The sequence below is a fragment of the Carya illinoinensis genome, chromosome 1, assembly GCF_018687715.1.
Source record: "Carya illinoinensis cultivar Pawnee chromosome 1, C.illinoinensisPawnee_v1, whole genome shotgun sequence".
NCBI lineage: Eukaryota > Viridiplantae > Streptophyta > Magnoliopsida > Fagales > Juglandaceae > Carya > Carya illinoinensis.
In genome coordinates, this window is record NC_056752.1 from 25,299,796 (window position 1) to 25,323,904 (window position 24,109).

At 39.2% G+C, this 24,109-nt stretch overlaps 2 protein-coding genes across 2 annotated transcripts; one reads left to right on the plus strand and one right to left on the minus strand.

Moving 5' to 3' along the window:
• The first annotated feature begins 717 nt into the window (after positions 1 to 717).
• On the plus strand, positions 718 to 6,756 carry LOC122313882 (probable transcription factor PosF21). Its single transcript, XM_043129176.1, has 4 exons — positions 718 to 2,174; positions 3,287 to 3,419; positions 3,806 to 3,890; positions 6,063 to 6,756. The coding sequence occupies exons 1-4, from the start codon at positions 1,459 to 1,461 to the stop codon at positions 6,419 to 6,421; spliced, it is 1,293 nt and encodes a 430-aa protein (XP_042985110.1). The 5' UTR covers positions 718 to 1,458; the 3' UTR covers positions 6,422 to 6,756.
• A 12,328-nt stretch (positions 6,757 to 19,084) lies between these two features.
• LOC122277159 lies at positions 19,085 to 19,471 on the minus strand. The gene has a single exon (XM_043087091.1). The coding sequence runs from the start codon at positions 19,469 to 19,471 to the stop codon at positions 19,085 to 19,087; it is 387 nt and encodes a 128-aa protein (XP_042943025.1).
• Between the last annotated feature and the right edge of the window lie 4,638 nt (positions 19,472 to 24,109).

A 24,109-nucleotide genomic window follows, 5' to 3' on the forward strand; every position in this document is an offset into this window, starting at 1 on the left:
GACACATTTATTTCTATGATATGATACCTTACTTTAAGTCTCAAGTCATAACTACTATTAAATCTTGGTTTGACTCAAGGCTACTTGGTTCTAAAGTAACCTTTATTCTTTTAGTTTGATTAGTTTTTACTTTAATTGTTCATAAATGTATATAAAAATAGTAACCTACACCCATATTCTGTACTTCTAGTATCATTTATTAGTATGTACTACTTTAGAGTTGTACTACATTTCATTCTAGAAGGAGTATTCATTTAAGGTGTATTAGATGGATACTATATATTTTAAATAATTTTAATAGAGATCATTCGTGTATGGCGCATAAATTGAAACAAGAAATTAAGTGTAACATCTAAATCAGTTATTTTAAAATTTGTATAATTCGACACGATCGATACAATCGCAATCGATCGTATCTAATGTTCAAGTATAAAATTATTATACCATTAGCATGATTGAAGATGAAAAGCTCAAAAAGAAAATTATCACCATCTCATTTAGTTTTAATTACTTGCAAATTTCATAATTATTGTCTATTTTTATCGCAATTTTCCCTCAAAAAATGATATTATCCAAATAAAATAATTACAACTATCGAAAAATAGATTCCAGGCAGACAAAGAATGTAAGGACACTGGTTGCCGAGGATACGGTCCCCTCGTCGTGTGTATGTATACGCACACCCAAATATACCCTATATATACACACACAACCCCCTCTTTTTTACATGCCATCTTCGAAGCTTCGCTTTCGGGTCTCTTCACACACACTCCTTTCTTTCCATCTCCATGTGATTTTGTTTGTTCAGATTCTCTTCCTGCACAACCGCGTGCGATTCTCCTCTGCTTTGCTTTCCAGCTGCCAACTCCAAGATCTGTTTGTGCAATCCTTTAGAATTTATGTCAACTATTAAGATTCCAGAGAAAATCCCCTGATTAAAATCCCCTGATTTTCCTGGTGATTTTGTGCGTTGTCGTTGAATGCTGATGGATTTATACATATGAATGTATGTATGTGTCTCTTAATTATATGTTCTATGAGCCTCTCTATATTTAATTGCTTGTTCTGTTCGAATACATCCCCTGGTCAGATCTACGGTTTCCTAAGGTTTCTGTGATCTCTGCTACCTTAATTTTCGGGTTTGTGTTGGGGGGTTCTAGGGTTTTATCCAGTCAGTTAATGCCACCCTTCTTGAAAGATAGGAGAGAAATCTGTAATTTTTTGGGTTTTCTGTGCTCATCATAGCTTTCACTTATTGTCTTCGAATATATTGGGTAATCCATTTGTTGAGTCTTGAAGGACAATTGGCTTTTTTAGCGACTGGAAAATCTGCATTTGGCTAATATTCTTCTAGAGTTTTGCTTTGTTCGGTAAGGTTCTAAAGTTTCTGGGGCTTTGGTATTGTTGAGCTCTTGTGTGAGAGAATAATAGGGTTTGAGCCTTTGAGGTTTTTACTAGATGGATAAGGAGAAAACCCCTGGCCATGGTGGAGGTTTACCACCTCCATCAGGCCGTTACTCTGGGTTTTCGCCCACCGGAAGTAGTTTCAATGTAAAACCTGAGCCATCTTCGGCGTCACCATCCTACCCGCCATTGGCCCCAGGTTCTAGTTCAGACGCGGCTCATTTTGGGCATGGCATGAGTGCTGAGTCCAGTCGCTTTAGCCATGATATTAGCCGAATGGCTGATACCCCACGGAGGAGTTTGGGTCATAGACGTGCCCATTCGGAAATTCTCACCCTTCCTGACGATATTAGCTTCGATAGTGACCTTGGGGTTGTGGGTGGCGCGGATGGGCCTTCCTTTTCTGATGAGACTGAGGAGGACTTGTTGTCTATGTATCTTGATATGGACAAGTTCAATTCATCATCTGCTACCTCATCATTCCAAGTGGGGGAGCCATCTTCTGCTGCGGCAGCACCAAGTCCAGCACTGGCAGCCATGCCAACACCAGCATCAGGAGCTGCGACTTCGTCTGAGAATTTTGCCATTGGTTCTAATGAAAGGCCCAGAGTTAGGCACCAACACAGCCAGTCCATGGATGGGTCAACTACGATCAAACCGGAGATGCTTGTGTCAGGTTCTGAAGATATATCTGCTGCCGATTCGAAGAAAGCCATGTCAGCTGCTAAGCTTGCGGAGCTCGCTTTAATTGATCCCAAGCGTGCAAAGAGGTATTAATTCTTGAAGAATGGTATGCGTTTATTTAATCTTCAAAAGATTAATGTTGAACAATGGTTTGTTTTCATATATCAACTCTAAAGTTGGTTAATAAGATTTCTTTTTTAAAACATCAATTAGCTGGTCCAAGGAGCCATTCTGTCCTGCACAAATGCTTGTTCATGTCTGGTTGTATGTCGATAACATTCTGACTTCATCTTTTTTCTTCCTCTCTAAAATATACCAAAATGATATGTTTATAAAAATGCAGGATTACCCATTATGATATTTATGAGGCCCTTGAAATTTGCTTCTTTACATACAGAATAAAAGGTCCCTGTTCTTCAGTTCTGAAATTTATATATGCGTATTTTCCTGCTCGGTAGTTCTCTATTATTTATTTTAGCTTGCACACCCAGTGAAAAACTCCAATGAAGCAGAAATATAAGGCTTTACGTAAATTACACTTCTTGCACGGTGTACCACTGGACCATGCATGATTACTGTACGCTGCTCTGTAGCTGGTTATTTCCTTTCAGACGATGGGGAGAGCAGAACTTCTGACCTGTAAAATATTTTGGAAGTTTCACTATAATTTTCACAGCTTCATTCACTGCCATCTTTTCCTGCTTTGTTTTTGGTGGTGCTGCTGTTGAGTTTTGTGGGGTTGTGTTGCTATTGCTTTCTTATAGGTTCCTTGGAATGAGATGAAGATGATCCCTATGATTCTGTTGCCACCTGTTTTGCTTCATTTCAGACTGGAATTAGATTTTGTAATGCCACCTTTTTTTTTTTTTTTCCTTTTATTTCAAGGGCATATACTACTTTGAGTGATCCCGTCTTCCTCTTATAATGGGGGTGTCCTCAGTTTTAATGTGACTGCCCATTCTATGGAGAAGTAATGTTTAAATTTTGTTGGTACCATGGATTCCAGTCTTGTTATTTCTATGGATGTGTTGGTCAGGAGGCTCTTGCAATAGGTGCGATTGATGCTTCTCCAAAGTGTACTTTCCTATTAGATGATTTATTGCTTGCTCTCTCTCTCATTATTGTTCTCTTTTCAGTTTTTCCCTTGTAATAGCTTTGTGTTTGACTTGAATATCATGCTATTTGTTCCATGTGATAGGATCTGGGCAAACAGGCAGTCAGCCGCTAGATCAAAGGAAAGAAAGATGCGATACATTTCTGAGCTGGAAAGGAAAGTGCAGACACTGCAAACAGAAGCAACTTCATTGTCTGCTCAGCTGACCCTCTTGCAGGTTAACTGCATCAGCTCTGGACATACTCTTATTTTTTACTGCACGTGTCCAGTTTCAGTGACTATATCTGCTATATGTGGTTGTGTTGGCATATTTTTCCCTGTTTTTATTTTTTTCTTTCACAATTTTGATATCTAGCATTAGGAAAATTCTACATACTATGCCATCATCCCACCTTTATCCCACTATGATAAGGTGGTGTTGTCCTTCAACCTTTGAATATCTATTTTTGAAGAAAATGAAAGATGATCCAAGGGTGATGAAAAGTACTACATTTACAAAGTGAGATAGTAGTGTAGCATATAACATTTCTCCTAGCATTATTCAAAACATAGCCTTGTATGGTAGTTTCAATGGCATTTCTTTTGTGGGTTTGTTTTGTGTAGAGAGATACAAATGGCCTGACTGCTGAGAATGGTGAACTAAAGCTGCGCTTGCAAACAATGGAACAACAGGTTCACTTGCAAGATGGTAAGCACGTATCTTGTAAACTCTTTCCAAGATTAGTACCCTAATTCTGAAGTTTCTTTCTTTCTATCTTCCTACAAGTGGGGTGTGTGCATGCTTGCATTCATGTATGTGAAGATTTTGTTTTCGTCTTCTAATCTTGATACAGACAGACATATTCAATGCCACATGACATTTTTTTTTTTAATGTTTCTGTAGAGATTGGCACAAGATTTTAGGAAAATAAAACAGCCAAGATGATGAATCTTGGTTGAGTAGGATATGCATGATGCATTAAGTATATGCTTACATTTGTGCATCCATGTCATGTTAGAGGAGATACATGTTTTAATGCCAAGCTCATTTTTTTTTTTCCTCTGTCAAGAAGTGAACTTGTGTGTAATTTACCTTTTCATTTTTGTCGGTGACAAATTGCATTGTCTTTCTAATTTTGTTATCACACAATTATACCTTTTAGTATAAGATCTTATATGTTTTAAGGTTCCACTACTAATGAAAGAAAAAGGTACCACTTGCTTGTGTCCTGTTTTATAGGTTCCCATGTTTGTTCTATTCTGGGACTTGACATTTTATGAGTCGCTTGAACATACCTCTAAGTAGACATGTTCCAGCCATGGTCTTTCCTTACTTTTTTTGTTTGGATGAGCATATCTAGGATGTGTGGTAACAAAAGAGAATAGAATTAGTACAGTCTGATGCCTGCCCATGGTGCATATATACATTGGTTTATGAGGGTTTTATTTCAGTTGATGAAATACATTATGCCTTGAAGGATTGGTTTTGTATTTTGTTTCACGCAATCTGGTATTTTGTTTGAATTGGAAAGAATGAAGAAAAAAGAAGAATTAACTGAAGTTGATCCTTAATTGCTTACACTTACTAGGTATATATATCATTCATATTGGATCTGTTTACTAAAAAATTTTATCGGTGTCAAAGTTCGTGTGTGATTTATGCCAATCAAAAGAAAACCATCTACATCTTTTGACTTTCTTCATTGTTTTTTTGATCGGTTTTTTGACTTTATCGTTAATTGAACATCTTGACAATTTTTCTGTATTTGATGGAAGTTAACTTACAATATTGAGCACTCTGCATAATGGTCCTTCCTTTTAATGACTGGGATGGTACTGGAGATGAAATTTCCTTTTAAAATTGGATTTGACCAGCTGGACTGTGCATTCGTTTTTTCTTTCTTTCCTAAAGTTGGGGTTTTTCTAAGAAGTTAATATGCTTTGGTTTCAAACTTTAATATCATTATGCTGTAAATAATATTAGGTAGATTTCCCTGACCCGTTAATTATCCTAATGAAGACAGTTGATTTTCATATCTTTGTTTGCATTTTAAAAATGTGGCATTAGTGATACTGGACTATTGGAGATGTTGCTTATTAAAGGATATGACTCGGTAGTTTTTGTAGATTTTGTTTCTTTTTTCTTTTCTCTCAATTTGTACTTTCTGTGATATGCTTGGTTTTCTTATTCACCATGTTGGTTTCTCTCTGTCTCCCCTCTATACAGTTTTCTGCTCCAGAGGTGATGTTATTTGTGCAGTTGTTTGCAGTATATGAAAATATGATTAGTTTAGGGTTAGCAAGATGCATCATTTAATGCTTTCTAGGATGGGGAAACAATGAAAATGTCCTATAATGTTAGAGAGAATAAATTTAAAACCCCAGTTGCGCAAAATATTGTCTGTTAATGCATAAGTTACATACCTAGATCGTTGCAGATACTAAATTGAGTTGTTTTACTCATTCCACTAAATCAATCTTATTTGTTCACCCCAAGTATTCCTGAGCCACTTTTTGCAAAATTATATTATTTCCCCACCCATTTTCACTTACCCACTAAAATTTGACTCAGTACAAATGTACGCTCTTAAAATTACCCATGTGAACCCTTTTAGTAATTAATTGATACATTGGTGCGTTTTGGTTGTGATTGCATTGTAGCTCTTTATATATATATATATATATTGTTAGTACCTCACTAACGACCTTTATATATATATATATATATTGTTAGTACCTCACTAACGACCTCTCCACACCCCAATGCCAAAAGAAGAAAGAACAGCAGTACAGACACATAGACACATGAAATTCACTCTACTCTTTTTCCGTGTGGTCTTTTCCATGGTAATTATTATATCTTCTTTGTGTTCTGTAATAGCACTCAATGATGCACTCAAAGAGGAGATTCAGCATTTGAAAGTATTGACTGGCCAAGCTATTCCAAATGGTGGTCCTATGATGAATTTTGCTTCTTTTGGAGCTGGCCAACAATTCTATCCCAACAATCATGCAATGCACACACTTTTAACCACACAGCAGTTTCAACAGCTCCAGATTCACTCGCAGAAGCAGCAGCAGCAGTTTCAGCAGCATCAACTGCATCAGCTGCAGCAGCAACAACTGCAGCAGCAGCAGCAGGAACAGCAGCAGCAACAAACTGGGGACTTGAAAATCAGAGGATCATTGTCTTCTCCCAGTCAAAAGGAAAATGCTACGGATGTTGACTCTGCTGTTTGAGAGATAGGCAAGTAGGGCAGGTATTTGAAGGGTCATCGTTCAAAGTGGTAGTTCAGATGCATCACACAGGACATTCCATCGACAGTATCTCCTCCGTCCTTTTTGAATCTGTTCAGGAATATCTTTATCACATTTTACATGTAGGCAGTTCTCTATATGATTTTAGGACGACATGCATTGCATGTGTAGGTAGGTCTTTATATGTTTTAGTTTAAGATTGAATTGTGGATTATCTATCTGGTTGGGTTTTAGTTATCTGACACCTAGTTGTTGCTATTATGGGTTGCTGCTGATTTAGTTCAGTTGAAATTTAAGGTTTTCGAGGTTTTCTTTGAGCTCTCTCTCTCTCTCTCTCTCTCTCTCTCTCTCTCTCTCACACACACACACACACACACACACACACAAACATTCGCCAGCGTCTCAGGGTTCAACATAGTTTCTGTTGGACCTTCGAATGCGTTCGTTCATGTTTGCTAGGGTAACGGTGCTTTCTCCATGTTGGCAAGTTTAGGCTAGGCTGCTACTACTTCCTACAGAACTGGGCCGTCTTTCGGTATCTAATCTGTAGATTTTCCAAGGGATTTGTGGTGTAGCTAATTATGCCTTGTAATGGTTCACCTGTATTGATAATCATTTTTCCATAAGCCTCCTGAAAAGGCAGAATTATCGGGTCAATTCCAATATAAAACAAAAAAATGGGTGGGCATGGGAAAACGCTTCTATGCTTCGAATACCAAACTTCCTGCCTAGACGTCCTGAATCGATTGTATGCCATTCCTTAAAAATTTGCTGATTTAGGTGAGATTTGAATAATGAGTTAAGTTGTGATGAAAGTTGAAAATTAAATAAGATATTATTGAATATTATTTTTTAATATTATTATTATTTTAAGATTTGAAAAAGTTAAATTATTTATTATAATTTGTGAAAAATTTTAAAAAATTGTAATGATTAAATAAGATGAGTTGGAAATATGCTTCCACCCTGCCAGATGGATGTATACATGTCCAAAATCACAATTCGACTCTTGAATGCAAAAATGAAAAATAAAAATCCCTCCAAAATCACTCGCCCTTTGGGTTCTCTAGCTTTTGCCTGCAAGCCATTTCCCTCTTTCTATATTTTTAAAGCAATGCATGGGAGACGAGATAAAGTGGCGGAAAGTTTGCCATTCTTTGCATTGACTTTCTTTACTGTTAAAAAAGTCTCCAATACAGAGTGAGGGAGACTAGAGGTTGGTTCTCTCCGATCTATAATTGCATCCTATTATAAGTTGAAGGAGGCCTAGATGGGCCACAAGAGAGAGCCAGCAAAGGGCGTCAAAGGGAAGAATAGCATACATATAAGTCGATGGGAAGAGATAAATTGCATGAGTCCCGTTTTATATTCGAATTCATGACCTCCCAGCCAAGCCACCAAATCACTCAAGTTGATGTTGTCTAGTTAGCAACAAAAATCAAGAAAGTAAACAATGACTACAAAGAGAATCCAAGGACACATTATTGATCCATGAAGTGATCTCAAAGATGCCTTTCACCTCGAATTTTTAACTGGCAGTGAGTCCTTCTCTGTATTGCTGCAATTTGCAAAGCTCCAAATGGTGCAATAATCTATATTCTTGGACCTGAGGGAAATCCCACACTGACCCACCTATCGGGGAAAGCTGTTATGATCCCAATTAACACAACCCTGAAAGCAAGCTCTGAGTTTCCATTGTGTTAGGGGCTCTTGTGCAGATGAGTGAGGAAGATGATGAAGGGAGCTGCTCTGTCTGAAGGTTAGGACTTATTGAATTAAGATCCGATGATCACGTAGAAGATTCTGTAGCAACTAAAAATCAGGCTGAACCTCAACAAGCAGAGAAGACATAGCAATAATCCTGGACCTTTATTTCCGGTTCTGTTATATGCCGTGATTTATGTTTCCAGATTTTGTTTTTGAATTTTGTATATCACTTTAGTAGGCGTCAGTTACTGATAGATGTATTATAAATTCATATACTCTGTACACAATTAAATAATGAAAAACATAAACTTTTTCAGTCAATCGATTTGTTAAATCCTACATGGTATCAGCCAGAACGACTAACGTCCTTTCCAAAAATTCTTCCTCTCTGCTCAGACCTCTCATTTCTTCTTTCTAAACTTCTTGCCTGTTTCCCCTCGCAACCACCATGGCCGCCTCCCCCAATTCTTCCTCTACTTTTGATAACACTCCAAACACTCTCCCTCTCTTCAATCCTTCCTCCAGCATCAATATCACTAAACTTACCCGCACCAATTTCCCAACTTGGAAAGCAACCATGCTTCCCTATCTTAAGGGTCAGAAAGTGTTTGGCTATGGTGATGGCACTATTAAAATGCCTGCACAGAAAATTTCTCTTAGTGATGGCTCCATGCAACCCAACCCAACATTTGATATCTGGGAAACTCAAGATAATCTTCTTCTCAGCTACATTAATGCCTCTCTTACTGATGATGTACTCGTGCAGGTAGCACAATGCACTACTTCTCACGAAGTCTGGACATCACTCCACAATGCTTTTGCTACACAGTCCAAAGCCAAGGCCATCCAAGTCCGTTCGCAGCTTGCTACTGCTCGGAAAACCACTCAATCTATCACAGACTATTTCATGTATGTGAAGAAGCTATCTGATGACCTTGCTATGGCAGGTCAAGCCCTTAAATGTGATGAGATCATCACATATCTACTCGCTGGTCTAGGACCCGAGTATGATTCTCTTGTCACTATAGTCTCTATTAAAGACAATATCACTCTAGAAGAGGTGTACTCTATGCTGCTCACTTGTGAGGCACGTGTGCAGCATCACCAACAAGCTCTCTTGTCTGCCACACTATCAGCTAATGTTGCTACCAAGCAAAAATCTTTTTCTGGATTCCGTGGCCACAACAACAATTCCACCTCTCGAAGCAGGGGACGTGGCCAATCATCCTCACGTGGTAGAGGTAATTTTCAAACTGTTTCCCGTCCAAATAACAACTACACTAATATTTCGTGTCAGCTATGTGATAAACCTGGCCATACTGCGGCTCGGTGCTTCAAGAGATTTGATACTCAGTTTCTTCCACAACCTCCTCGACCAAATCCTCAAGCCAACTTTGCCTCCAACCAACCCACTCAGCACTCAGTGGAGAAAGAATGGCATGCCGACACTGGAGCTACGCACCATTTGACTAACAACTTCAACAATCTTAATGTTCGTGGTGAAGAGTATGCTGGAAATGATCAGATTCAGGTTGGAGATGGCACAGGTTTGCACATAACTCACCTAGGCAAGGCATCCTTATCCACACACTCTCACTCGTTTGTTCTTGATCAAATATTAGTTGTTCCTCAAATTACTAAAAATCTTATTTCCATTAAGAAATTCACTGAAGACAATCCTGTCTATTTTGAGTTTCATGCTTCCTTTTTTTTGATCAAGGATTACTTGGGAAACACCCTGCATAAGGGTATCGTCAAAGATGGTCTCTACTGTTTTTCACAGCCTCTTCAGCATTTATATCCCAAAACTCTTGTTGTTGTCCGTGTCTCAGTCTCCGATTGGCACTATCGTCTTGGGCATGCATCTTACAACACTGTCAATCATGTTATCCGTGCAAATCAACTTTCATTATTTCCAATAAAAGGCACCGAATATGTCCTGAATGTGAGATGGCTAAAAGCCATAATTTACCGTTTTCAATTTCTGTACCTCATGTTACGAAGCCCCTGGAACTCATTTATTCAGATGTATGGGGGCCTAGTTCTGTGATTTCGAGCTACGGCTCTCGTTATTATGTTTGTTTCTTGGATGCTTTTACAAAATTTATTTGGTTATTTCCTCTTAAGCAAAAATCTGATGTTGAAAATATTTTCTTACACTTTCAGACGTATGTTGAACGCCACTTTAACACCAAAATTAAGGCTATTCAAATTGATTGGGGAGGTGAGTATCGTAGACTAAATACATATTTTTCTAAATGTGGTATTCAACATCGTCTGGCTTGCCCATACACGCATGAGCAAATGGGATCCGTTGAAAGACGACATCGCCAAATTGTTGAAATGGGTCTAGCTTTATTGGCCTATGCTAATCTTCCAAAACCATATTGGGAGGATGCGTTTTTAACTTCTGTATATATAATTAATCGTCTTCCCAGTAAAATTTTGAATCATTGCTCTCCCTTTGAAAAAGCTTACAATCAAAAACCAAATTATAACTTTATGCGTGTTTTCGGCTGTGCTTGTTGGCCAAACTTACGTCCTTATAACAAACATAAATTTGATTACAGATCGAAAACATGTATTTTTATTGGCTACAGTCTCTCACATCAGGGGTATAAGTGTCTCGATTTGTCTACTGGCAAGATCTTTGTGTCCCGTCATGTCATATTTGATGAAGCCTTTTTTCCTTACAAATCTCCCACCTCTACATCCATAGTTACCGAGTTAGACACTATCACATTACCTTCCCATTTACGTCCAAGTGTCTCGACTTCTCTCACTCTACATGCAGGTGATATTACTAGTGCCAATCATGTCTCTCCACATGCATTTGATCTTATGCCAGCTGTTGTTCCTACAACTGTTGTTTCGAATGCGATGCCACCTCCAGCAATGCATGTGGTTCGACCTTCAGTTGCTGATGCACCTACTCCATCCACTATATCAAGAAAGATGACTCCCAGATCTCAGACAAACTCTCTCAAACCGAAGCAACCATATGTTGGTTTCATCAAATACCCACTGCCTCAAGCGCTTATTGCGCAATCCTGCCACGCAATGGTTGAACCAACCTCCTTTACTGAAGCTTCAAAGGACCAAAAGTGGAGGGAAGCAATGAATATGGAATTTAATGCTCTCTTACAAAATAATACTTGGGATCTTGTACCAGCTAAATCCAATGTCAATCTAGTTGGCAATAAATGGGTTTACCGTGTCAAAACTCACGCTGATGGAACTGTGGAGCGTTACAAAGCACGACTGGTCGCTAAAGGTTATCATCAATAGCATGGTGTTGATTTTCTGGAAACCTTTAGCCCCGTCGTCAAACAAGGAACAATACGGTTGGTATTGTCTATTGCTCTCTCAAACAATTGGTATATTCGGCAACTGGACATCCAGAATGCCTTTCTTCATGGACTGCTGGATGACGAGGTCTATATGTGTCAACCTCAAGGGTACGTTCATCCAGATTTTCCCACACACATATGTCGCTTAAAGAAAAGTCTATATGGCCTTCGTCAGGCTCCCCGCTCTTGGTTCTCTCTGTTGACAGATCAATTGATTCAATATGGTTTTGTTGGCTCAAAATCAGATCCTTCTCTTTACATTCTACGGACTGAAAATTTCTAGCTACTCATACTTATCTATGTTGACGATGTAATAGTCACAGGTTCTCACTTTGCGGAAATCACTAAATTAATTTCTTATCTTGGACATGCCTTTCCTGTCAAAGATTTGGGTCCCTTATCCTACTTTCTCGGCGTTGAAACTCTACGTGATAGTGGTGCTCTTATTTTGACTCAACGAAAATATGTCATTGACTTGTTACGAAGACTCAAGTTAGATAAGGTAAAACCTTGCAGCACGCCAATGTCTACAAGCTGCAAACTGTCTAAATTTGATGGTGTTGATTTCGATGACCCCTATTTATATCGAAGTACTGTCGGTGCCTTACACTATCTTGGTTTTACACGACCTGACATTGCATTTGCAGTTCATAAAGTGAGCAAGTTCATGCATCAGCCCAAAGATGTTCATTGGCAGGCAGTAAAACGAATACTTCGTTATCTCAAACACACCGTAAACTATGGTTTACATATTACCAATCAGTCAGCTCATATTTTACAAGGCTTTAGTGACTCCGACTGGGCCGGTGACAATGATGATAGACAAAGTGTAGGGGCATATTGTATTTTTCATGGTTCCAATTTAATTAGCTGGAGCTGCAAACAACAGCAAACGGTTGCACGCAGCAGCACTGAATCGGAATATAAGTCAATGGCCAACACTGCTGCCGAATTACAGTGGCTTCAATCACTCTTGAAAGAACTCCAAATGCCTCTCCAACGTTGTCCAACTCTTTGGTGCGATAATATTGGAGCAACTTATCTTTCCTCTAATCCAATGTTTCATGCTCGTATGAAACATATTGAAATTGACTTTCATTTCGTACGAGATCAAGTTGTGCAGCAGAAACTTCAAGTTTCTTTCTTGTCTATGCGAGATCAGCTTGCGGATTTGTTGACTAAACCTCTGGCTACCGCACGGTTTAATCATCTAAGAGCCAACCTTCATGTGCAGGAGCTGCCCATTCGATTGAGGGGGTGTATTGAATTAAGATCCGATGATCACGTAGAAGATTCTGCAGCAACTAAAAATCAGGCTGAACCTCAACAAGCAGAGAAGACATAGCAATAATCCTGGACCTTTATTTTCGGTTCTGTTATATGCCGTGATTTATGTTTTCAGATTCTGTTTTTGAATTTTGTATATCACTTTAGTAGGCGTCAGTTACTGATAGATGTATTATAAATTCATATACTCTGTACACAATTAAATAATGAAAAACAGAAACTTTTTCAGTCAATCGATTTGTTAAATCCTACAAGACTAAAGTATAACTGGAAATGCAGCGTTTGGAGATCTCGAGTGCACCGTTTCGAAGACCAATAAAGGGAGCTAAACTATTAGTCGTCTACAACTTGCCATTTAGATCAATAGTTTTGTCATTATGTTGCAATCTGTTATTTCCATTCTGTTTTACTTTCCCCGTGTCGCATTTTCATTAGTCCTATTAATCATGGGCTACGTCCATATGTAAGCCAGAAATGGCACGATGAGGGAAATCTGGAAAATTATTGATGAGATAGTTTGTATTTTCTTTGGGAAGAATTAGGGACCTCGAATACCCTAAGGCGTAGCCATTATCATCTTCTTCTTCTTGTTCATTCAGTACATTTCTATTACAATCATTTGCAGGAATTAAGAAGGTCATTACAAAAGCTGAAACTGAACTGCATCCATCCGGCATCTTTCTTCAGAACTCTGAAGTCTATGACATTTTACCCTCGGTTGTATTCTCTCCCCACAGCCGTCCCAATGCATTATCATTTCTCTTCTGAAAACCAAATTAATTGATAATAACGAAATTGAATTCTTGATTTAATATTATCTCTAACGGCTCAATATTGGCCACTCTGAAGAAAGAAGTCCTCTCTGTATTGCCGAAAGGCCTAAACAAAACATGGAACATCCAAAATCTTCAGTTACATTCTTCTCACTATAACAGCCTTTGGGTCCGTGGCTCTTATCACTCTTCATGTCAATTCACACACACAAGCTTATTAAAGCATGATTGACCCCTTTTTTTCGATTTTCTAAATTTTCTAACTCAAATCTAATTGTAACAAAAACACAAACAGATAATTAATTATTGACAATAACAACACCGAAGATCACTCTTCTTCAGTAAAAACCATAAAGGAAACAACGGTCAGCAAAATCACAATCTTCAAAGGTCAACAAAATGAAAGCAAGATTGTAACCAAGCTGCTACAAGACCTATACGTTGTAAGGAGACCAGTGTAGATCGGTTTCGCTAGCATGGAGATAAGTGTAGTCAATTTCGTGGAGGACAAAACAACTTGAGAAATATGTAACCGAGATGTTTAATATGCTCTCAAGAAGACAGTAAAAGCTTTTATGTGTGAAGAGCTGAGCTGAACAATTCTTTGCTTACCATGGCACAACTTTGCTCTAAGATTCTACAGCAAAAGGGAAAATCTCTTGGGACGTGTTCACGGAAGGCTTACATGTCCACTATGGCTGTTGGGTGTTCTCATTAAACTGCAATAGGAGAGGAAAGTTTCCGGGAAAACAGTCTGAAACTTTCCTTGCCAAAGTATTACCCGAGAGGATCGGAGAATTACTTCTAGTCACCTATATTTGGGTCTCCCAATACAAATAAAATCTCCAAAGATTACAAAAGAATCATACATTCATCTTTATCAACTTCATATCATAAAGACATCAAAGCATAAAGAAACAATTAACATAAATCCTTGTCTCCACAATCTTTCATTAACCTTAACATAATAGACTAATAATTTAACAAGTCCAAAAAAATTCAAATAACAATAAAGACTCCAAATACTCAATTCAAATCCTTTTAATGACATTGCCCATTGGTAACCTTAGGTGACCACCTATATTCCATAGCTAGCAAAGCTCCAATTTCTATTCCTGACCCCCAGCTAGGTCATCAATATCATCTGAAAAGTATTATGAAAATGAGGGGTGAGTTATCAACAACTCAGTAAGCAGAATACATATATTAGCATGCAAACATGAGTATTTACAAAGTACAGCATGCAGAAATAAATATTTTCTGGAGCTATCAAGCAAAACAAAACATGTTTTCAAACGTAACAGGGCAATGATTTTAAGACATACAAAATCCAAGGTACTTTGGTATAACATAACCTGAGCATCATCATCACATCAAAATAGAGCATCTCACAAAGTAGAGACCATATTTAACTCCTATGGTAGGGTTGTGCTAACCCTGGTGGCTGAACCTGGCAAAGACAGAGGTGAAATCTTTCCTTTACTATTCTCGGAACCCTAAGTATGCACATAGGAAAAACCATATAATAACCACTTTGTTTCTAAAGTGGGTGCACTAAACAACAGAGAAGTTGGTACCAACCCAAACAGAGCAGAGATTAGAGTCAGATACAAAACCAGTACACTATGCCAAAAGGTTTTTCAGATGCCATATCAAAAGGGAACAAAGTACCAAAACATATCCAAATTATTCTCACATACTGAAAACAAAAGTTAGAGCATCTTTCTAAACAATGCACAAATTTTCAAATTTTCAATATCACTCTTTTTCACATTTTAGAGATAGCGTGACAAAATAAAGCTCATGTCTACACCATGCATGTCAGAAAACATTTTCCCTCTTTCATATAAGTTTCATGAGTAATGCAAATAATTGATCGAGGTTGTTTTTCCAAAGTTCTCATTCCATAAGAAAACATGCAAAATTTTTAGAAAGTCAACCTTAGTCTAAACATTTCGTGTAAAGTATAGGAACCTTGCTTACCTGACTCCTGCAGCGTATATTATCTATGGCTTGAAATTGACCACTATTAGTCTCATCACCTATTCATAAAATAAAAATGCACTTAGTATTAATGACCAATAACACAACTTCGATCTTAAAACCCATAATTCCAAACCATATTTCAGCAAATTAACACAACTTAAGCAACCACATAATAACCCAGACAGCCCACACTTCAAATAAACCAATTTCAATACTGACCTATACATCCACCAACCAGTGTCAAACTTAATTAATCAAAATATCAATACCAACACAGTAGCCCATATCTCAAAAGAACCACCAACTCAACCAAATAAGCAATACACACATCAAACTTTTCTCCGTTCACAACTTAATTACGCCCAAAGAATAACGCGGTAGTTGTAGTACAGCTTTGGGGTGTCGATTTCACAGGGAGACAAATTAAAAGAATAGCAAGAGGAACAAAAAAACTAAAGAAAAATATTAAATAAGTAATGGAGAACAAAGATTAATTTTAAATGTAAATTAAAATGAAGCAAAGTGATTAACAGAAAAAGTACTCAAATTTTACGAACAGTAGAGCGTCGGGAATCCCTTGCACAAATCCGGTATTTTAATTATTCTTAATTCATTGGATAACTCAATTAGGAACTCAATTTACGAAATTCCCAACGGAAGGTATAGATTTATAAACCAAAATTAAATCAAATGTAACCCTTTGAAAAAACATTCACCACTTTTAAGATACGTAAATTACTACCCCTATTGAGAAAATCCAATGACGACAATATACTCAGGGAGCGATATTGTAGCAAACAACTAAATCAATATAGATAAATAATTGATCCAAACATAATCAAAGAACTAATCCATTCAATAGAAAAAGCATGAATGAATCCATAAACAGAATAAATTCTAGGATTATTCGAAGAAAAAAACATCAACGATGAATTGAGAATGATAAAACAAAAGAGTTTTAGCAATTGAAGATCAAATACATGAATTAAAAATAAATTAGACATACCATCTAATGTGCAAGTTCATCCCTAACTCTACTTGAGAATTTAGTTACCCATAAATATAATGGACAACAAACATCTCTAGAGAAAACTGAAGCGAACGGTGGCCATGGAAGTGATTTTCTCCTCTCTTCAGATCTGCCTCTTGTGCCTCCCCCCCCCCCCCCCCCCCCCCCAATTTCATGCTTATGATATGCTTATATAGGGTAGGATAGAAACCCTAATGTCCTCTTAATTTCCGCATAAAAAAATCGCCTAAATTTTAGGACTTATCTTGGCAGCCATGTACGGCCTTCAGGAGTTCGAATTTGGAAATCCTTATTAGAGACAAAGTTATAGCCCTTTAAGATATTTTTCTAATGCATCAAGAATCACATCAATCCGATATGTGAGTAAAAAGATACAGTCAAAATACTAAAGTATGTCCAAACTGTCTCCTAGCGAATTTCGGACTTGGACTTCTTGTGGTTTCATTTTGTGATTTTTTTTATTTATTTTTCTTTTCTTCCAAATTGCTCTCAAACCCCATGAATGTTCTCCTTTGAATTTGAATGGGCTTGACTTGCTCTTTTATAAACTCTGAAATTAAACATAAAAAAAACTGCTTAGGAGTATCCCAACGTAAATAGAAATTCAATTAAAGAATACACATTAATTCCTATGATTTCTATTCACATTTTAGCATTTTAGTCCAATAATAGGGTATTTAGAGTGCACTTTCGCACACTCATCACACCCCCCAACTTGCTCATTGTTAGTCCCTAGCAATTTTCATGTCAAAATGACGAAAGAGATCAAAGAAAATCACACATAAAGGCCATCAAGTCACACTTTCCAAATTCACATATCAAAACAATCTAAGGAATCCAATAACCCATCAAGATCAATCCACCTATAGCAATCCACAGAGTGTGTGTGTGTTCTCCAAGCCATAATCATCTTACTACTAACCTTGACACATGCAACATCAAGAACGTCTCAAGCAAAAGGTTCAACTCTATAAGTCACGGGTATAATAGTGTTTCGTATAAGGGCTCTCTCTATGGAGTTGACAATGGGTGTATACACACTCTCATGGAAAATTAGGCAATTATATACAAGCAACAAACAAACATTGATCTTATGATAGGAACACTAACAAATGAGACTTCCACTAGTCTTTCCAACAGCTTACTTAGGATCAGAACGATCAACACAAAAGGTTGTAATGTGGCTTGGTTTCGGGGCTATATGAAAAAAAAGGATGAAAGGGATTCAAAAACTTCCAAGTACATACAAAGAGAATTTTATTAAATATCTCAATAGACCACACTTCTCACTTGATGTACTCTCCAACTTTTCATATCATCAAATAATAATGATTTTCCTTCTTCTTCCTCTTTTTTTTTTTCAACAATTTGATGGACAAACACATGCCACTTTTGCATTCTTTCCATCTCTACCAAATTTTTTTTTTTTTTTGAGCTCACTCAATTGAACACTTTGCAACTTGTACTCTTCTCTTTTTTCTGTCGTCTTCTTCTCTTTTTTTTTTTTTAATTTGAAAATGATAAAATTAAAGAAAGAAAATACAAATTCCACACCTAGTATACACTTGGAAGTAAAATGGGTAAGAAAATCTGTGTATAGGTTATACTCCAATGTGGAGAGGCATGGATGATATAGGCATATGAAAAGAAAAAGCTACATGTGATTATTGGCTCAAAGTTGGCTACTAGGGGTCTATGATGGAAATGGATAGCTTGAAAGGTTCAAACGTTAATCCTAAGTTGACCTTCGTCATATCCCAAGTATATCCACCATTGTACCACAAACTATGTAATGATATTCTCAAAAGAAGTGCCCAATTCAACAGATCAATGAACGCTTATCACAATTTACTGCATTTGTATCCTTTCAATTCTCTCCAAACTCACATGAATACTTAAGCAAAAGAGTTCTCTAACTACATGTGTCAAACCACCATCTTACCACAAAACTTGGATAAGTGCATTAAGGGTTCTGTGAATGTTTCAGCAAAAATGATTATGGTGGGCTTGGTGAATTCATGAAGATGGCTATGAATGAGAATGAGTACACATGTGAAAATGATGCATGTGTGATGCAAATTAAAAAAAAATTGACACATGAAAATATGCCACAGAGTTCGAACAAGCATTTTAAATACTGAATTTGCACCACCACCCCCCAACTTAAACCAAACTTTGAAAATCTCCAAAATTGCAGCAAGAAAACAAAGGGAAAAAGAATGGCACAAGAAGGGAAAGCAAACTAATCTACAAGGGATAGAAAGTGTAGAGAGGCATGAAGCCAAAATGAACCAACGTGTGAAAAAAAAAAGGATGCATGGAGAGAAAAACAGGGGAGCTGTAAACCAAAGAGAGGGAAAATCGGGGGAGGAAGAAAACTGAAGAGGGGAAGAGTAAACTTACCATATGGCGCCATTTTAAGGTCTCTAGGGCTGTGCTATAATCTTGACTGGGCCTTGGGACTAGGCTTTACATCCTCCCCCCCTTATAAAAATTATGTCCTCGGAATTTACTAGAAGTTATCAAAGCTCCCATAAAAAAATCGTGGGTGTTTATCTCGCATCTCTTCCTCAAGTTCCCAAGAAGCTTTATTTGTATTCCACAGCACCTTTACCAAAGGAATGGTTTGAGCCCGTAACACATGTGCTTTCTTTTCTAAGATCTGCACTGGTTCTTCAGCATAAGTCATATCTTCCTGAATCTGTAGTGGCTCATAATCACTAATGTGGGTGGGGTTAGAGACGTACTTCCTCAACATGGAAACATGGAATACATTATGCACCCCTGCAAGTGAAGGTGGGAGTGCTACCCTATAAGCCACCGGTCCAACCCGATCAAGAATCTCAAAGGGCCCGATATATCTAGGGCTCAACTTGACCTTCCTCATAACTCCTTTCATTGGTGCTATTCTCAAAAATACTTTATTTCCGACCTCAAACTCTAACTCGCATCAACGATTATCAGCATAACTCTTTTGTCGGCTTTGAGCTTGTTTCATTCTAATATATCTATCTTCTCTATGGTCTTCTGGATGATTTCTACCCCCAAAATCTTTCTTTCACCCACTTCATCCCAAAATAACAGAGATTGGCACCTTTTGCCATACAATGCCTCGTAAGGTGCCATTCCAATATTGGTCTGGAAGCTATTATTATAAGCAAACTCGACTAATGGTAAATGTAGCCACCAAGTTACCTTGAAATCCATCACACATGCCCTCAACATGTCTTCTAAGATCTGAATAGTCCTTTCTGATTGCCCATCTATCTGAGGGTGAAAAGCAGTACTGAATCTTAACTTAGTACCCATTGCCTCTTGTAGGCTTCGCCAGAACTTGGAAGTGAAATGAGGGTTTCTATCCGATACAATGGATATTGGTACCCCATGCAACCTCATTATCTCCTTCACATACAGCTCAGCTAGTTTCTCCAGCTTATAAGAAACTTTAATGGGCACAAAGTGAGCAGTCTTTCTTAAGCGGTCTACGTTCACCCATCTAGCATATTGTCTACTCAATGTCCTTGGTAGGCCTATCACAAAGTCCATGGAGATATGCTCCCACTTTTACTCTGGAATCTGAAGTGGCTATACCAATCCTACTAGTCTGTGATGCTCCACCTTCACCTGTTGGCAAATTAGGCACTGTTCCACAAATTTGAAAATTTCTCTTTTCATACTATTCCACCAAAAAGACTCTCTCAAGTCCCGATATATCTTGGTACTCCTCGGGTGAACTGTGTATAAAGAACGGTGAGCTTTCTTGAGAATTACCCTTTTTAGTTTGTCATTAGCTGGCATGCACAATCTACCTCTAAACCTCAATACTCCATCCTTGGAAATGCTAAAGTCAGATTTGTCCTCATTCCCAACTTCTTTTACTAGTTTCACCAACCTCGAATCTACTTTCTGAGCAGCTTTGATTATGTCGACCAGGTCTGGTTGAACTGTCAAACTGGCCATGTAAGTACTTGTATCACTAGTGATGACCTCAATACCGTCTCTTTTAACAACAAGTGTTGAGTGGTTAGGGCTGCAACTGCTGGTCCCATTGTCTTCCTACTTAAGACGTCAGCTACAACATTGGCTTTACCTGGGTGATAATTGATGGTGCAATCATAAATCCTTGATCAACTCAAGCCATCTCCTCTACCTCATAGTTAATTCCTTCTGGGTGAAGACATATTTTAAACTCTTGTGATCCGTATAAATTTTGCACTTTTCCCCATACAGATAGTGCCTCCAAATCTTAAGTGCAAAAAGGACTACAGCGAGTTCTAGATCATGAGTGGGATAATTTTGCTCATATACTTTCAGTTGGCATGACTTTCCCGTGTTGCATCAATACACACCACAATCTAAGCCTTGATGCATTGTTGTAAACTACAAATCCTCCCCTAGCAGTAGGGATTGTTAACACCGGAGCTGTCACTAATCTTTGTTTCAACTCTTGGAAACTGTCCTCACACTTTGTTGTCCATTCAAACTTATTATTCTTTCTAGTGAGTGTAGTGAGAGGAACTACTATCCTGGAGAAACCATCAATGAGAATATCACCTAGAAACAACAAAAAATAGAGCGACCCTATTATGTTATAATGAGAATTGATGTTAGAAAATATATAATGTAAAAGTCACCTTTTTTAAAAAGTAAAATTTTATTTATAGGCATGACCAAGCATGTAAGGTGTTGAAATAGAAAACACCCTATATACATAGGGCCTAAATAAGAGAAAACACTTAATTAGAAAGAAGAAATAGATACAAGGAAATCATCAACATTACTCCTATTAAAATATAAAGCTACTGCCAGAAAAGAAGGGTCTTGAAATAGAATCTTCTCATGTTTCTTGTCTTCAAAGTTCCTGTTGTTGCTGTAAAAATTGCAAAACAGGCCGAAAGGGGAGAAAGAGTCATTCCCGGCCCACTAAGGAGATTCGGGCCTCAAATGGCGTGGTCTAGTGCCCTCAAGGATGGTCTGGTGTAGCAGGTATGGTATCAGCACGTACATTCATGGCAGTCAAAGGGAAATAAGAACAGATAAAATAAAGAAGTAGCCACACATATTTACATGGTTTAGCATAATGCCTATGTCCATAGGTGTTTGAAGAGGAGGAATTCATTATAATATTCTTATTTACAGTCTCTCATTTCTCACTATACAATGATGGTTTCGGATACATTTACTGAAGAAGAACACCTGCGCTAGAGCCATCTGTCTAGAGGTTGAAGGGAGTAAGGTGAGAGCCACCTTACTCCCTGACTCCCTACATCTAGCCCTCTATCTCCTGCCCCTTCCCCTGACACCATGTTCCCCCCTGACCTCTCTTTCCCCTTTGTCCCCCAGTGGCTTGATGGGCTGGCCAAGCCCAAATATTTTACCCCCTTATAGTTCCCCACGATTTTTAAGGGCAATTTGTCCCGAAAAGAAGACCTTGAGAATCTTCAAAAGTAGAAAATACAATCAGATTAGTATGCCTAAGTACATTGGGAAATAAGTTTCAAGGGCCCGTCCCCATTCATTTGTTCCTTTGGTGTGAGCAATAGAAGATTTTTGAGCGAGAGACAGACCCAACAGCGTAATAGCGCGAGCTCGGTCCCATCTTGGTGCGACCAGTGGGAAAAAGGCTTGATTGCATAGAGCACAAGCGCGAGGTCCAACTTGGTGCAGTGAGTGGGAGACAGGCTCGACTGCATAAAGCAACATGGCACGGCGAGCGTGAGATAGGCTTGACCACATAGAGAGCGAGTGCAAGACTCATATGGACTAGGCGTGCGGGAGGCAGTTGAGTCTCAAAGACTTGGCCTTACCCAGCAACAAGTCTAGGGACTAGACTTCATGGAGTGTCTAGGGACTCGACTTTGTTGGACGGGAGGTCGGTGAGTCTCAGAGACTTGGCCTTACCCCGCAATGAGTCTAGGGACCCGACTTCGCGGCGAGTCTAGGGACTTGACTTTGTTGGACAAGGGATTAGTGAGTCTCGGAGACTTGGCCTTACCCTGTAGTGAGTCTAAGGACCTGACTTTGTGGCAAGTCTAGAGACTCTACTTTCTTGGGGTCAACGAGTCTCGGAGACTTGGCCTTACCCCGCAGCGAATCTAGAGACCCAACTTCATGGCGAGTCTAGGGACTCGGGTATGCTGGATGTAGGTCAATGAGTCTCGAAGACTTGGCCTTATCTCACAACAAGTCTAGGGACCCAACTTTATGGCAAGTCTAGGGACTCGGCTTTGTTGGAGAGAGGTCAGCGAGTCTCAAACACTTGGCCTTACCCAGTAGTGAGTCTAGTGACCTGACTTCGTGGCGAGTCTAGGGACTCGGATTTGCTGCACAGGGGGTCAGCGAGTCTTGGAGACTTGGCCTTACCCTGCAGCAAGTTTAGGGACTCAGCTTTGCTAGATGAGAGGTCAATGAGTCTCGGAGACTTGGCCTTATCCCACAGCAAGTCTAGGGACCCGACTTCATGGTGTGTCTAGGGACTCGGCTTTGTTGGAGGGAGGTCAGCGATTCTCGAAGACTTGGCCTTACCCCGCAACGAGTCTAGGGACCTGACTTCATGGCGAGTCTAGGGACTCAGCTTTGCTGGATGGGAGGTTACAAGTCTTGGAGACTTGGCCTTATCCAGTAGTGAGTCTAGGGACCTGAATTCACGGCGAATCTAGGGACTCGACTTTGCTGGATAGGGAGTCAAAGAGTCTCAGAGACTTGGCTTTACCCTGCAACGAGTCTAGGGACTCAGTTTTGCTGGATGGGTTGGAGAGGGGTCAGCGAGTCTCAAACACTTGGCCTTACCCCGTAGTGAGTCTAGTGACCTGACTTCGTGGCGAGTCTAGGGACTCGGATTTGCTGGACAGGGGGTCAGCGAGTCTTGGAGACTTGGCCTTACCCTACAGCAAGTTTAGGGACTCAACTTTGCTGGATGAGAGGTCAATGAGTCTCGGAGACTTGGCCTTATCCCACAGCAAGTCTAGGGACCCGACTTTATGGTGAGTCTAGAGACTCGGCTTTGTTGAAGGGGGGTCAGCAATTCTCGAAGACTTGGCCTTACCCCGCAGTGAGTCTAGGGACCTGACTTCATGGCGAGTCTAGGGACTCAGCTTTGCTGGATGGGAGGTCTACGAGTCTTGGAGACTTGGCCTTATCCAGTAGTGTGTCTAGGGACCTGAATTCACAGGGAATCTAGGGACTCGACTTTGCTGGATAGGGAGTCAAAGAGTCTCAGAGACTTGGCTTTACCCTGCAGTGAGTCTAGGGACTCGGTTTTGCTAGATGGGAGGTCAACGAGTCTCAGAGACTTGGCCTTATCCACAGCAAGTCTAAGGACCCGACTTTATGGTGAGTCTAGGGACTCAGCTTTGTTGGAGGGGGGTCAGTGAGTCTCAAAGACTTGGCCTTACCCCACAAGGACCAGACTTCTTGGTGAGTCTAGAGACTCAACTTTGTTGGATGCGGGGTCGGCAAGTCTCGGAGACTTGGCCTAACCCCGCAGCGAGTCTATGGACCCGTCTTCGTGGTGAGTTTAGGGACTCAGCTTTGTTGG

Bases quoted from the DNA above. Each gene is read 5' to 3' on its own strand.
- LOC122313882 (XM_043129176.1), top strand. From the start codon at position 1,459: ATGGATAAGGAGAAAACCCCTGGCCATGGTGGAGGTTTACCACCTCCA. The intron at 3,420-3,805 runs GTTAACTGCATC...TGTTTTGTGTAG, and splicing joins CTCAGCTGACCCTCTTGCAG to AGAGATACAAATGGCCTGAC. The intron at 3,891-6,062 runs GTAAGCACGTAT...GTTCTGTAATAG, and splicing joins ACAGGTTCACTTGCAAGATG to CACTCAATGATGCACTCAAA.
- LOC122277159 (XM_043087091.1), bottom strand. From the start codon at position 19,471: ATGAAAGGAGTTATGAGGAAGGTCAAGTTGAGCCCTAGATATATCGGG.